This window comes from Bos indicus x Bos taurus, chromosome 5 (assembly GCF_003369695.1).
Source record: "Bos indicus x Bos taurus breed Angus x Brahman F1 hybrid chromosome 5, Bos_hybrid_MaternalHap_v2.0, whole genome shotgun sequence".
In the NCBI taxonomy this organism is placed as follows: Eukaryota; Metazoa; Chordata; class Mammalia; order Artiodactyla; family Bovidae; genus Bos; species Bos indicus x Bos taurus.
In genome coordinates this window covers 21,587,305-21,602,145 of record NC_040080.1, presented here as the reverse complement: position 1 = coordinate 21,602,145, position 14,841 = coordinate 21,587,305, and the positions used below count along the sequence as shown (strand labels likewise).

The following is a 14,841-nucleotide window of genomic DNA, read 5'->3' as shown; positions in this document are numbered from 1 at the left end:
TACACTGCATAAACAAGTTTTTTCCTTTCTTGATCAGAATTATGCCACCTTGTTGCTTCTTCCAGTTTGAGAGCTCTCTGGGCAAATTAATATTCACCATGGCCTGTAAAAACTTGATTTATGGGCAATAAAGTAGATGCCTTTATCAGGGACAAATATATTCTTATTTCTTTGACTGCTGACTAGGTATAGGAAAATCAACAAATATGGCATTCATTCAACAATTTACCTAATATCACATTAGGCAAAGCTCTAGGCTGGAAACAGAGCAACAGACAAAATCTTTGGCTTCATGGATAACGGGAAGAATAAAATTACCTGTAAAGTGGAATAGTAAGTGGTTAACAAGCAGTGAGGGCAAAAATCTTGTTTTCTTCTTTGGGAAAATTCACTGAGCTATAATATGTAGGAAGAAAAATAGACATCTGATTTTAAAAGCAATTGTTAAGAATAAGTGGAGACCTATGACTGATTCATGTTGACGTTTGGTGGAAACCAACATAATACTGTAAAGCAATTATCCTTCAATTAAAAATAAATTTAAAAAAGAATAAGTGGTAAATCACAGAGCTTTCATTCAGTTCCTACTCTATACCTGCTGACAGTATAGGCTGTAAAATTTGATAGGATATAGTATCTTCCCTCACAGAGCTTCTAATCTAGTTGGATGATATACTAATAAATCTGCTCAAGCACCTTACTGTCTTCAGTGTTGTTATTTAGTCACTAAGTCGTGTCCAGCTTTTCCTACTGACAGGCTCCTCTGTCCATGGGATTTCCCAGGCAAGGATACTGGAGTGAGTTGCTATTTCCTCTTTCAGGGGACAGTCCCAGGGATTGAACCTGTGTCTCCATTGCCAGGCGTATTCTTTACCACTGAACCACCTGGGAAGCCCTTCTTCAGAGTAGCAGAAGACGAACAGAAGAGAAAAGGCTGAGGAAAGCATATGTTCATGAACCACCCAAATGGAGTATTCCTGTATGTCACCATTCCAGGGCTAATGGCAGCCACATTCTTTTGTGTTACAAACTGGGATATTAGTGCCTCTATGAAAGTGATGCCCACCATTTGCCAGCTCATTGGCATTACTGAATTATTTCATTGATCTAATTACATTTCTCATAGTTTAGACTAGGATATTCTAGTCCCTGTACTTTCATAGGAACATATAATTACCAAGGGAAGAGATTATAGTATAGGAAGCCTGTCTTCTTGAATATTAAAAAAAAAACACCTAAATACACTAATTAATGCACAATTAAGAATGAATAAAGAAGCCTATGATACTGGTATAGGTTGATACTAACAGCCTTTTAGATGGACTAAAAGAAATGAACTCTAATCTGATTAGGAGAATCTGGGAAAACCTTAGTGGAAAAAGTGATGTCCAAGTTTGGCCTTGAAATACAGAGTAACCACAGACAAAACAAACAAACAAACAAAAACCCCACAGGTACAGAAGGCAGAAGAAACTGTAAGAAGAAAGAGGAAGTTGTGCTCCAGTTCAGCTGGAGACAAGGAATGAAGGGTAGGAAGAACAATTACTCAAAGCCAGACATGTTGCTGAAGGAGGCACTTATTTTACAACTCTAGAGTACACTTGTTTGTTGGACACAATTAGTGAAATGTGGAATACAGAACATTACAGTTTCAATCTTTACCTTGACGAATGACTGTCCCTTTCTGCTCAAACGTCTCACCAGTATCTTTCTGGAAGGGCTTCCCGCTACCCTTACTGTCAGTAATCTACAAATATCTTTCAGTACTAAAACCTTCCACTTGTAAAGCAAGCACTCCAGAGTTTTAAGGTTTATTCACAAGTTAATGAGATATTCTATAAAACAAATACTTGTATTGTGTATATATCAAGCACTAAGGCAGGCTTATTTTTAACTCTCAGACTGATCTATCCATTGGGTATGTTTATTCTCATTTAACAGGTTTGAGAAAACAGGGATTTAGGCAGACTGTTGGGCTCATCTGGACCACAAAATTAGTTTGTATTTTAACAGAGGTGTGTGTGATATACACATACACACAGGGCTAAGAAAAAAACACTTACTGTTAGACCAGTAGTAAAAAACAGCAATTCTCCACTTTTTCTCTGCCCATCCCTGATTTTCCTTCACCAGAGACTACCAATTTTAACTCTTCAGCTATTTGTTACTGTACTTCTTTCTAAGTGACAAGTTATACTGCTTTTTTTTTTAAACCGACATTTCTGTATCAGATCTTGATGTATTCTCCATTACATATATACTTCTTTCCAATTCTGCTAGGGTTACCTAATAATTTGTTATTATTTGTATTCAGTGTTTACATAAATATGACTGACTTTATATGATGACTAACATTATTCACAGTTGACTTAATGCAGTGTAACTTCTGAAAACTTTTCTTTTTCCTGAGGCTCATAATTGCCTCAATTTTGCTTCCTTAATTAGAAAAAAAATACGCAGACCACTAATTCGTCTCCAGACTCTCTAACACCTAAAAACCTCTTGACCCTATATTTATAAATACATGACAATGTATCCGTTTTCCTTTCTAAGACATTCCACCTGAACTATCATCTTTAGGCATTTCTTGTTGACCTCATGCTGTTCTCCCTTCTTCTCTGTTATATGGTTATATTTTAGAACTTTATCATCACTCTTTAAGTAAAATAAAATGACCTCTTCCCCCATCGACAACAGACTCTACCTGTCGACTTCCCACTTTAAAAGACACCATTACTTTTCCAGGCACCCGCCCTGCCATCCTACCTTGTAAATTGCACTTTTACGCCATCAAGGCTGATAATATTGACACTCAACTCTGTAACCGTAATTAAGCATTCTCTTAAAAACATGAAAACCATAAACAGCATTTCCATTATGATTATTTAAATGTTATTCAATAAACCACCAAGCTTTGTGCTATGACTGGATTTCCTTTTTTTTGGCTCCAAGATTCTGAACCACAATGCGAATTAGAGTGACACTGAAATTGAGTCCACCTTCTTACACTCCAACCCTCGGTCAAAACCCTGCAGTATTTTACATTGTTTGGTTATCTGAAGGATGTGTTCCTCTTACAACGTTGTTTTTTTTTTTCACTTAAAGTTTCTGATCGTCATAGTTTTCTGTTGTGGAATGAAGAGATGTTTGCCTTCCACTGCATATCCTTAAGATCTTCAGCTTCTGACTGATCCTGTTTATAATCCAGTCTCATCTTCCCGAAATTTACTATTTATGAACACGGACCATGAGCTTGTACATTTCTGTCCTGAAAGTTTTGACAGCCTTCCCTTGTTATAATACATCCTGTTCGTCCCGTTTTTAAGGATGCACAGCTTCTTAAATATTGTAGTGGGTTTTAACTGAAGTTCTCGGTTCCCGGAATCGCGTATTTCCTCTTCCTACACTCAGGAGGTCTCGGTGCCAGTTCAGGGGATCGGAGGAGAGCAGACGGCAGAGAGGCGAGAGCGCAGCGGTGGAGGGAGACCAAGCACTCTCGCGAGACAGCGGGACTGCTCGCCCCAAGCTCCACGGTGCCGCGGCGCCTCCTGGGAGTCGGCCATAACGCAGGCCCGGAACGCCGGCGGCATCCCCAGGGCTCTAAAAATGTACCTGCAAGCGGATGTTGAGAACGACGGAGCCCGCGATGTAGAAATACGGGAAGTTCATGCGCAGCTGCCAGGCCAGCTCGAAGAAGGCGAGCAGGGTGCGGGAAAGCCCCTTGCAGAAGACCCCGTACGAGCTGGGGGTCGCGGCCGGGCTCGAGGCCCTGAGGGCCAAAGATGACGGAGCCGCCGTGGTGGCCATGGACGCGATGTTGCCGCTAGCCCGGTGCGGTGCCTGGAACCGAGGGTGACCGCAGACCCCGCGGACCCCCAACTGATGGCGATGACCTGGAGGGGCCGGGGACTTAGCGGCCTCCGGCCAGCACTCCCGCCTCACGCAGACACCGCTTCTCTCCGAGCGGCGGTGAGGCTGGGGCTGCGGCTGGCGCTCCTCCCCTTCCTGTCTGCTGCTTAAAGTGACATTCAGCGTTTAGAGTTTAACTCTTGGTAGGTCCGGAACGGGTTACTTATTTACATATATGCCACACAGTTATTTTATATAGCCATTACAAACAGCCTTACAGATACTCGTTTCACTTTAAAATGAAGAAAGGAAACTAAGTAAAATTCTGTTATTTGCCCTGGAGCCCCGTCCAAAGCTCGCGTTAAAACTCGGGTTACTCTGCTCTGAACTGTTCCCGTTCGATTTCATAACATTAATCTGTTTAAATAAGCCAGTTAGGGCAGAGTCTCTGTATTCACAACATACTATTAAAACTTAAAGAGTCACAATCTCAGGCAATGATTTTCCTATGTATTAGGACTGTTTCAGTTGGAAGTGCCGGAAATTAACACATGTAAAGCAAACACAGATTATTATTTTTTGAGGTACATATTACATGCAAATATCAAATTTTCCCTCATGTAAACCCATGAAACGTTCAGATTATGTATGAAGGCTTCTATAATTTTCTTCATGGGCACCTGTGAAATATGTGGTTAGGCGGGGAAGGCTTAGAATATTACTGACATTACTTCCAAGCCCCGAATACCCTTAAGGTAACATCTTAATGGATCGTCCATATTCTTCTGGTGTTTAAGTGATGCCCATTTCATTAACTTATATAATCTATTTTAACTAGTAAGCACTGTATTTTTCCTCATAGACCACCTCTACATTCGTGACTTATTCAGACATGTAACTGATTATAACTCAGATTATGGTCTAGTTCCGAAAAGCGTTCTTTCAATATCTCAGAATTCACCCTGCACTGAATAATTGTAGCAACTGTTCAAAGCACAATTTATGTACCCTGAAGGACCTCTGTTTTTTTGTACAGCCTACTGATGATAAGACTGGTACAAATAACATGCCCTTGTGCAATTTGTAAAGCTGAATTGTGTATCCCCAACTAGTTTCTTTTGCTGCTTTGTTAGACCAGTACCAACCCATCAACTAGACAGCACCTAAAGGAACTGATGACTGCTCACTTAGGGCAATTTATGAAATACTGATTTGGAGACTAAAGGAAAGTGTAAGATAATGACAATTCAGAACCAAGAGAAGATGTAAATTTTTGGTATAGAAGTACAATTTGTGGGTATTAGTGCCACACAAATCATTAAGTCCCTGAATCTTCCTCTTCCAACTACCTAAAACAATGTGGACTCATCCTCTTCTACCATTCTGCTCTTCACTCCCTTCACCCTTAGCTTTGATTAATTCCGTGAAAACCGGGTCTTCCATTGGAAACCCCCAGGAAAATAGCAGCCGTTTACTTATAATGGCTGTTATAAGTAACAGATTTCCTGTTCTAATTGGAAAGGAATAGGGATTCCCTGGTGGCTCCGATGGTAAAGAATCTGCCATGTGGGAGAACTGGTTTCAATCCCTGGGTTGGGAAGATCCCCTGGAGAAGGGCATGGCAATCCACTCCAGTATTCTTGCCTGGAGTATCCCCATGGACAGAGAAGCCTGGCTGGCTACAGTCCATGGAGTCGCAGTCATGACTGAGTGACTAAGCACACACAGGCAAAAAAAGAGTAGTTACTAAGCTCCAACTCCTATCCTTAATACTGTAGAGCTGTTGAAAGATTTCTGTCGTGTGAAAGTGACTGGAGAGTGGGATAGGATCAGTATTTTACGTGATTGTGGTTTTTATTCTGTCCCTTGATACTTAGACTTGAATGACAGATCCACACTTGTTGCCAAGTAGGCACATATAAGTAAGTTATCAACATGTATTAATCCATTCCTGAAGACAATATTTCATTGACCCTTTAACTTGCCCTTCCTTTCTAAATCTTATATTCCTATTGTTGACCCTAAAATTGCCAATTTGGTGGTGGTTCAGTTGATAAGTTGTGTCCGACTCTTGCGACCCATGGACTGTAGCCTGCCAGGCTCCTCTGTCCATGGGATTTTCCAGGCAAGAATGCTGGAGTGGATTGCCATTTCCTTCTCCAGGGGATCTTCCCAACCCAGGAATTGAACCTGGGTCTCCTGCATTTTAGGCAGATTCTTTACCAACTGAGCTATAAGGGAAGCCTGGAAATTTAGTACTTTTTAATGGCTTGTTAAGTTTAATGCAGCTTGAAAGTTTAAAGGTAAGCTGTAATTACGGGTCTGAAATTTACTATATTAGTAAATTTTGGGTCTGAAATTTACCATATTGGCAATTGGTACCAAATTTACCATATTGGTAATTGGTAGTTATGGGTCTGAAAATTACCATATTGGCAAATTCTCAACTCCTTTTTTAAGGAATTTGCTAATGTAAGTGTTCTACTGTATAAGAAATACATTCAGAATGCAAGGATTGAATCAAATGATCCAACCCTAAACACAAGAGAAAAATTACAACTCAATTAAAGTCTCACGTTTGCAGGCTGACAAATTGAATTTAGTCTTTCTGCAGGCATCACATCAGGAACTGAAGTTTAGTGGAAACTGTTATGTAGGTAGTAAACTTGTTAAAAGGAAAAAAATTGTAATAGCTGATACCAATGATTAGATCCCATAATAAAACTACAATTTCTGAAATAAGACTGCACATTCAAGTATCAAATATATGTCATACAGAAGGAAATCATTAGCTGCAACATCAAATTATGTTTGTTTCTGGGCTCTCTATTCTGTTCCATTGAACTGTGTCTGTTTTTTATGCCAATACCATCTGTTCTGATTATTAAAGCTTGAACTATAGTTTGAGACCAGAATGTGTGATGCTCCCAGCTTTGTTCTTTCTCAAGATTACTTTAGCTGTCCACAGTCTTTTGAGGTTTTTCTATTTATGTGAAAAATACATAAAATTATAATTTTTACATTATAAATTTATAATAATACTTATAAATTAATTAATGTTTTAATTAAACTCATAATATGGAACTTGCATTCAATCTACAGCTCTCGGGGTGGTATGGATATTTTAACAATATTAATTCTTCCAATCCATGAGTATGGAATAGCTTTCTACTTATTATTTTCTTCACCTTTTTCAGTTTCTTTGAATGTCTTGCAGGTTTCAGTGTACAGATCTTCCACCTAACTAGTTAAATTTATTCTGAGGTGTTTTATTCTTTTTGATGCAGTTATAAATGAGATTGTTTTTCTAATCTGTCTTTCTGATATTTTGTTGTTAATGTATAGAAATGCAACTGAATTTTGGATATTGATTTTATATCTTGTAAGTTTCCTGAATTTATTAGTTCTAGCAGTTTTTGTTTTGTGTGTGGAGTTTTTAGGGTTTTTTTTTTTTTTTTTAACATATGCGATTTGCAAATAAAGACAGTTTTGCTTCATCCTTTTCAGTATGGGCACTTTTTATTTTTTATCTTGCCTAATTGGTATTGCTAGGACTTTCTATACTCTGTTGAGTAAACCATGAATAGTGTGAAAAGGCAAAAAGATAGGACACTGAAAGATGAACTCCTCAGATCAGTAGGTACCCAATATGCTACTGGAGATCAGTGGAGAAATAACTTCAGAAAGAATGAAGGGATGGAGCCAAAGCAAAAACAACACCAAGTTGTGGATGGGACTGGTGATAGAAGCAAGGTCCGATGCTGTAAAGAGCAATATTGCATAGGAACCTGGAATGTTAGGTCCATGAATCAAGGCAAATTAGAAGTAGTCAAACAGGAGATGGCAAGGGTCAACGTTGACATTCTAGGAATCAGCTAACTAAAATACTGGATTGGGTGAATTTAACTCAGATGACCATTATATCTACTACTGTGGGAAGGAATCCCTTAGAAGAAATGGATTAGCCATTGTAGTCAACAAAAGAGTCTGCAATGCAGTACTTGGATGCAATCTCAAAAATGACAGAATGATCTCTGTTCATTTCCAAGGCAAACCATTCAATATCACGGTAATCCAAGTCTATGCCCTGACAAGTAACGCTGAAGAAGCTGAAGTTGAATGGTTCTATGAAGACCTACAAGACCTTTTAGAGCTAACACCCAAAAAAGATGTCCTTTTCATTATGGGAGACTGGAATGCAAAAGTAAGAAGTCAAGAAACACCTGGAGTAACAGGCAAATTTTGCCCTGGAGTACAGAATGAGGCAGGGCAAAGGCTAACAGAGTTTTGCCAACTGGTCAAGCAGTTGACCAGAACTCACTGGTCAGCACAAACACCCTCTTCCAACAACACAAGAGAAGACTTTACACGTGGACATCATCAGATGGCCAACACCGAAATCAGATTGCTTATATTCTTTGCAGCCAAAGATGGAGAAGCTCTATACAGTCAGCAAAACAAAACCAGGAACTGACTGTGGCTCAGATCATGAACTCCTTTTTGCCAAATTCCGACTTAAATTGAGGAAAGTAGGGAAAACCACTAGACCATTCAGATATGACCTAAATCAAATCCCTTATGATTATACAATGGAAGTGAGCTATAGATAAGGGACTAGATCTGATAGACAGAGCGCCTGATGAACTATGGACAGAGATTTATGACACTGTACAGGAGACGAGAATCAAGACCATCCCCCCAAAAAAGTAAATACAAAAAAGCAAAATGGCTGTCTGAGGGGGCGTTAAAAATAGCTATGGAAAGAAGAGAAGTGAAAAGCAAAGGAGAAAAGGAAAGATATTCCTGTTTGAATGCAGAGTTCCAAAGAATAGCAAGGAGAGATCAGAAAGCCTTCCTCAATGATCAATGCAAAGAAATAGAGGAAAACAATAGAATGGGAAAGACTAGAGATCTCTTCAAGAAAGAGATACCAAGGGAATATTTCATGCAAAGATGGGCTCAATAAAGGATAGAAATGATACGGACCTAACAAAAGCAGAAGGTATTAAGAAGAGGTGGCAAGAATACACAGAAGAACTTTACAAAAAAGATCTTCACGACCCAGATAATCACGATGGTGTGATCACTGACCTCGAGCCAGACATCCTGGAATGTGAAGTCAAGGGGCCCTTAGGAAGCATCATTATGAACAAAGCTAGTAGACGTGATGAAATTCTAGTTGATCTATTTCAAATCCTGAAAGATGATGCTGTGAAAGTGCTGCACATAATGTGCCAGCAAATTTGGAAAACTCAGCAGTGGCCAAAGGACTGGAAAATGTCAGTTTTCATTTCAATCCCAAAAAGGCAATGCCAAAGAATGCTCAAACTACCACACAACTGTACTCATCTCACAGGCTAGTAAAGTAATGCTCAAAACTCTCCAAGCCAGGCTTCAGCAATACATGAACCGTGAACTTTCAGATGTTCAAGCTGGATTTAGAACAGGCAGAGGAACCAGAGATCAAATTGCCAACATCTGCTGGATCATCAAAAAAGCAAGAGAGTTCCAGAAAAACATCTTTTTCTGCTTTATTGACTATGCCAAAGCCTTTGACTGTGTGGATCACAATGAACTATGGAATATTCTTCAAGATATGGCAATACCAGACCACCTGACCTGCCTCTTGAGAAAGCTGTGTGCCCCTCAGGAAGAAACAGTTAGAACTGGACATGGAACAACAGACTGGTTCCAAATAGGAAAAAGAGTATGTCAAGGCTGTATATTGTCACCCTGCTTATTTAACTTATATGCAGAGTACATCATGAAAAATGCTGGGCTGGATGAAGCACAAGCTGGAATCAAGATTGCCAGGAGAAATATCAATAACCTCAGATATGCAGATGACAGCACTCTTATGGCAGAAAGTGAAGAAGAACTAAAGAGTCTTTTGATGAAAGTGAAAGAGGAGAGTGAAAAAGTTGGCTTAAAGCTCAACACTCAGAAAACTAAGATCATGGCATCTGTTCCCATCACTTCATGGCAAATAGATAGAGAAACAGTGGAAACAGTGTCAGACTTTATTTTTCTGGGCTCCAAAATCACTGCAGATAGTGACTGCAGTGATGGTGACACTTACTCCTTGGAAGAAAAGTTATGACAAACCTAGAGAGCATATTGAAAAGCAGAGACATACTTTGCCAACAAAGGTCTGTCTAGTCAAGGCTATGGTTTTTCCACTAGTCATCCATGGATGTGAGAGTTGGACTATAAAGAAAACTAAGTAACAAATAATTGATGCTTTTGAACTGTGGTATTGGAGAAGATTCTTGAGAGTCCCTTGGATTGCAAGGAGAACCAACCAGTCCATCCTAAAGAAAATCAGTCCTGATTATTCATTGGAAGGACTGATGTTGACGCTGAAATTCCAACAGTTTGGCCACCTGATGAGAAGAGCTGACTCATTGGAAAAGACCCTGATGCTGGGAAAGATTGAAGGCAGGAGGAGAAGGGGCTGACAGAGGATGAGATGGTTGGATGGCATCACCAACTCAACAGACATAAGTTTGAGTAAACTCTGGGGGTTGGTGATGGACAGGGAGGCCTGGCATGCTGCAGTACATGGGGTGGCAAAGAGTTGGATACGACTGAGTGACTGAATGGAACTTAACTGAAAAATCCCTTCATTCTTGCCAAATGCTGCAGCTTAAAAGGTCTTTGTCACACTGAAGGGGCAAGAATTATAAGTCGCAGGTCTGTTTCACACTGTGTGTGTGTATGTTAGTCACTAAGTCTCACTTTTTGTGGTCCCATGAACTCAATCCCGCCAGGCTCCTCTGTCATGGGATTCTTCAGGCAAGAATACTGGAATGAGTTGCCAGTTCCTTCTCCAAGGGATCCTCTCAACCCAGGGATTGAACCCGGGTCTCCTACACTGCAGGGAGGTTCTTTACCATCTGAGCCACCACACTGAGGTGGAGGGAATTATATAGGGTATGACAATCAGGGAGCAGTAATCATGTGGAGTATGTTTTCAATTTTGGTGCATTCTAATTGGTTAGCTTAGAATTTTCTGAGTCATATTCTTGGTGTTATATCTAAAAGGTCTAACTCAAGTTTGCAAAAGTTCTCTGCCATTTTTTTTTTTTTTTTGCTAAAGTTTGTAGTTTGAGCATTTGTACTTAGGTCTAAGATCAATTTAGACTTAATCTTTATGTGGTAAGAAATAATGGTATAAATTCATCTTTATGAATATGGGTATCTAATAAAGTCCTAGCTTCATTTGTTGGAAAAATAAAGGCTATTTCTCCCTTGATTGCCTTGATACCTTTTTTGAAATCAATTGCCCATGAATGTAAATGTTAAGATGGATTCTCAATTGTGCTTAACTATTATATATGTCTGTCTTCATGAAAGTACTACTCTATTTTCATTGATGCCGTTTAGTGGGGAGAATCCCAGGGACGGAGGAGCCTGATGGGCTGCCATCTATGGGGTCGCACAGAGTTGGACACGACTGAAGCAACTTAGCAGCAGCAATGATTAGCTTTGATATCAGGAACTGCAGTCGTCTAATTATGTTCCTTTTTAAAAAAAACTTCCTTGTCTCTTCTGGGAGCTTTGTATTTCCATGTACATTTTAAGAATAGTTTTTCAGCTTTCTGCAAGGATTTGTGGGATTTGATAGAGATTGTCCTGAATATATAGATAATCTCTTGACCTGGAAAGAGTCTCCTCACTCCAGATTTTAGTTCAGTTGTCCTCTTTCCTTGAACAGCTCTCTTATCAATTTAAAATGTAATTTGGAAATTTATTCCCCTTATCCTGGTCATTGTAGGAGAAAATCTTGCCTTTTTGCACTTGCTATCTTCAACTCATAAGTGGAAGTTCTAACAGGTTAACTGTGAAGTATCAAATGACACAGGGTCAAATGAATAAGTAACAATCTCTGGAAGAGGATATCATTATTATCTGCATTTTGCTGAGGAGTATACTGAAGCAGACAGTAGTTTTAAAACAGAGTAAAAGATCAGAGATTGGTAGCAGGAAATCTGGATTTTCCATCCTGTCAGTCCGGTTCCAAGATCCTCTCCTTAAAAACTTCTACTATAAAAAATGAAACAAGAGAATCCAAAAGTATACCTGATTTCAACATCTGTTCTTAAAAAAAATTACAGTCAAAAATGAATTAAACGAGAAAAATAAGACTGAATATTCATATATGGAGAAGTTTTCAATGTGCAGTGGAAAACACATATTCTTTTGAAGTGCCCAAGAAATATTGACAAAATTAATATTTTATTTAAAAATTAATATTTAAATATTAACTAAATTAAATAGTTAGCTTTATTAAAGACCTAAGCATGAGAGTTATTTTTGACAGCTTTAAATGGTGGAAGGAAAAGCCTACTGGAAAAGAGATTACAACCAGGTGACCTCCCCAAGACTCACTTCAGTTTTGGAAATTATAGGAAAATAATTTCATCAGTGAGATGAATGTGCATTTGGTTGAGTTAATGTGTTCATAGGCTTATAAGCAATAAAGTTATATATAACCAGCTTATAGGGTGTTTTGGTCTTCTTGGGGTCCCCAAGAAAATCTTGGATAGTTTTGATAAGAAAAGCTTGAATTATTTCTACATAAATCCAGTATTAGGAAAAAAAAAAAAATCCATTGGAATGATGATCCAGGTTATGATTGAGCTCCGTCTAATAGTTTAGGCTTTCTCTGTACATTCTATGTGTTGATTTTTAAAATTTTGCTCACTAACAACTAAATTTGTTAAGTACAAATTATGAAGAGGTTAAACAGGGAAAAGTTGCAACACGATATGTCCTTATTTCCATGCTGGCAAATGACATTTCATCTCTCCATTAAATTTATGAAGTAATCCATCCCATGGCAAGGACACAGAGTGCATAAAGAGGAGTCAATTTGAGCTGTTAGGGAATAGCAATTATTTCATCAAGATAGCAGTGAGCTCTTCTATTAGCATATGCTAGTACTTTCCTGCTTGACATTGGTCACAGAAGTTAAAAGAAAGGAGGACTTCACTGCCCATCCAGAAATCAGCTGCACAAAGAATTTAGGGTCAGACTTGAAGGAATCAGAACCATGATATTAGACTAGGCTTTTTTTCTAGACATGATAACTTTACTATGGACCATTTTTTCCATCCTAGTATTAACAGAATTTGTTCTAGGAAATTTTGCCCATGGCCTCACAGCACTGGTGAACTGCATTGATTGGGTCAAGAGACAAAAGATCTCCTCAGCTGATGGGATTCTCACTGCTCTGGCAGTCTGCAGAATTGTTTTGCTCTGGGTAACGTTAATGAATTGGTACTTAGTTGTGTTGAATCCAGTTCTATATAGTTTAAAAGTAAGAATTATTGTTCATATTGCCTGGATAGTAAGCAACCATTATAACACCTGGCTTGCTACTAGTCTCAGCATATTTTATTTGTTGAAGATAGCCATTTCTCCAGCCTAATTTTTCTTCACCTGAAATAGAGTTAAAAGTGTCATGCACATAATACTTCTGGGAACTTCATTCTCCTTGGTTTTTCATGTTGCAGTGATATACAACGATAAGGCTATCCAGACAAATGAATACAAAGGAAACATTCCTCAGAAGACCATATTGAGGGGCAGTTTATGGCTTCCACATGTGACTCTGCTTATGCCAGGAAATCTCATATGCTTTACTATGTCCCTGACATGTTTTCTGCTATTAACTGTTTCCCTGTGGAAACATCTCAAGAAGATGCAGCTCAGTGGTAAAGGATCTCCAGATTCTAGCACCAAAGTCCATATAAAAGCCATGCAAACTGTGATATCCTTTCTCTTGCTGTTTGCCATTCATTTCCTGGCTCTAAATGGGATCCATTTGGAGTTTTAAAAGGCAGCAGAAGGAAACTGTCTTTTTGTTCTTTGAGGCTCTTGGATTCCTCTATCCTTCAAACCACTCATGTATCCTGATTTGGGGAAACAGGAAGTTAACAAAGGCATTTCTGTCATTTCTGTGGCAGCTAAGGTGCTGACTGAGAGAAAAGAAATAGGTGGACATCATGTGTCTTCCAGCAAAAAAATAAGCTGATGGTGTTTGTAAAATTTTATACTTTCTGCTGCTTTTTCTAATGTGAATATAACTGAGTAATTTCCAAAGGTTAACATGCAAAGTCTTTTCCTCAAGCTTATGATGAAAAGTATATATGTGAATGTTTATGAATGCTATAAAACTGATGATAAGATTATGATACCACTAACCAATATTTTTCAGATAAACAATCTAATTTTACAAAATGATGTATAATTTCAGGGTTATGAAGCAATGTGTATTTCACATGTATATTCTATGCTATTATCTTCAAATGAAGTATTTATAATCTGTATTTATGTCTTTTTAAGAATTGAGCTTATCTCAGGACATTATTGCTATTTTCCATTGAAATTAGTATCACAATGTGCTTAGCAAAGATGTCTGCAATAGAATTCAAATGTAACAAATATTTTTAGATTAAAGTTTATGTATGTGTATAATTAACTGTACTAAAGAATATGTGATTTTTACTAGTAGTCAAAAAACTTAGAAAAAAATCAATACTACAGTAAGGATGAAGAAGAAAAAATAATCATGATGTCTTCATAGCTGCTATATTTCACATGCAGTTAGGAAAATTATTTCTTAGAGGTTTCCAATTAAGAAGACCTCTTTTCAAGTTGAGATCTGGTGTCAAATTCAAGTTCAGTTTTCAGGACTTCCCTAGTGGTCCAGTGGCTAGGACTCTGTGATCCCAAAACAGAGGGCCTGGGGTCCATCTCTGGTCAGTGAACTACATCTAGCCTGCCACAACTAACAGCACTCAAGCCACAACCGAAGGTTTCACATGATCAAGGAAGATCTGAAGATCCCACATGCTGCAACTAACACCCAGCACCGCCAAATAAATATTTTTTTTAAATTGCTCAGTTTTCCCCTAAACCAAAATTGGGCCTCTGAATTGTCAATCTTCTCCTCTATTTTGCTACCTAAAAATTCATTTTAAACTT

At 38.5% G+C, this 14,841-nt stretch overlaps 1 protein-coding gene and 1 pseudogene across 1 annotated transcript; one reads left to right on the top strand and one right to left on the bottom strand.

The window, feature by feature from the left end:
* Positions 1-1,559: 1,559 nt before the first annotated feature.
* On the bottom strand, positions 1,560-4,009 carry SMIM10L1 (small integral membrane protein 10 like 1). The gene has a single exon (XM_027541350.1). It carries the CDS (start codon positions 3,805-3,807, stop codon positions 3,601-3,603), a length of 207 nt encoding a protein of 68 aa, XP_027397151.1. The 5' UTR covers positions 3,808-4,009; the 3' UTR covers positions 1,560-3,600.
* Positions 4,010-12,660: 8,651 nt separating this feature from the next.
* On the top strand, positions 12,661-13,850 carry LOC113893427 (annotated as a pseudogene).
* The last annotated feature ends 991 nt before the right edge of the window (positions 13,851-14,841 follow it).

Coding starts and splice junctions, on each gene's coding strand:
- SMIM10L1 (XM_027541350.1), bottom strand. CDS start 3,807: ATGGCCACCACGGCGGCTCCGTCATCTTTGGCCCTCAGGGCCTCGAGC.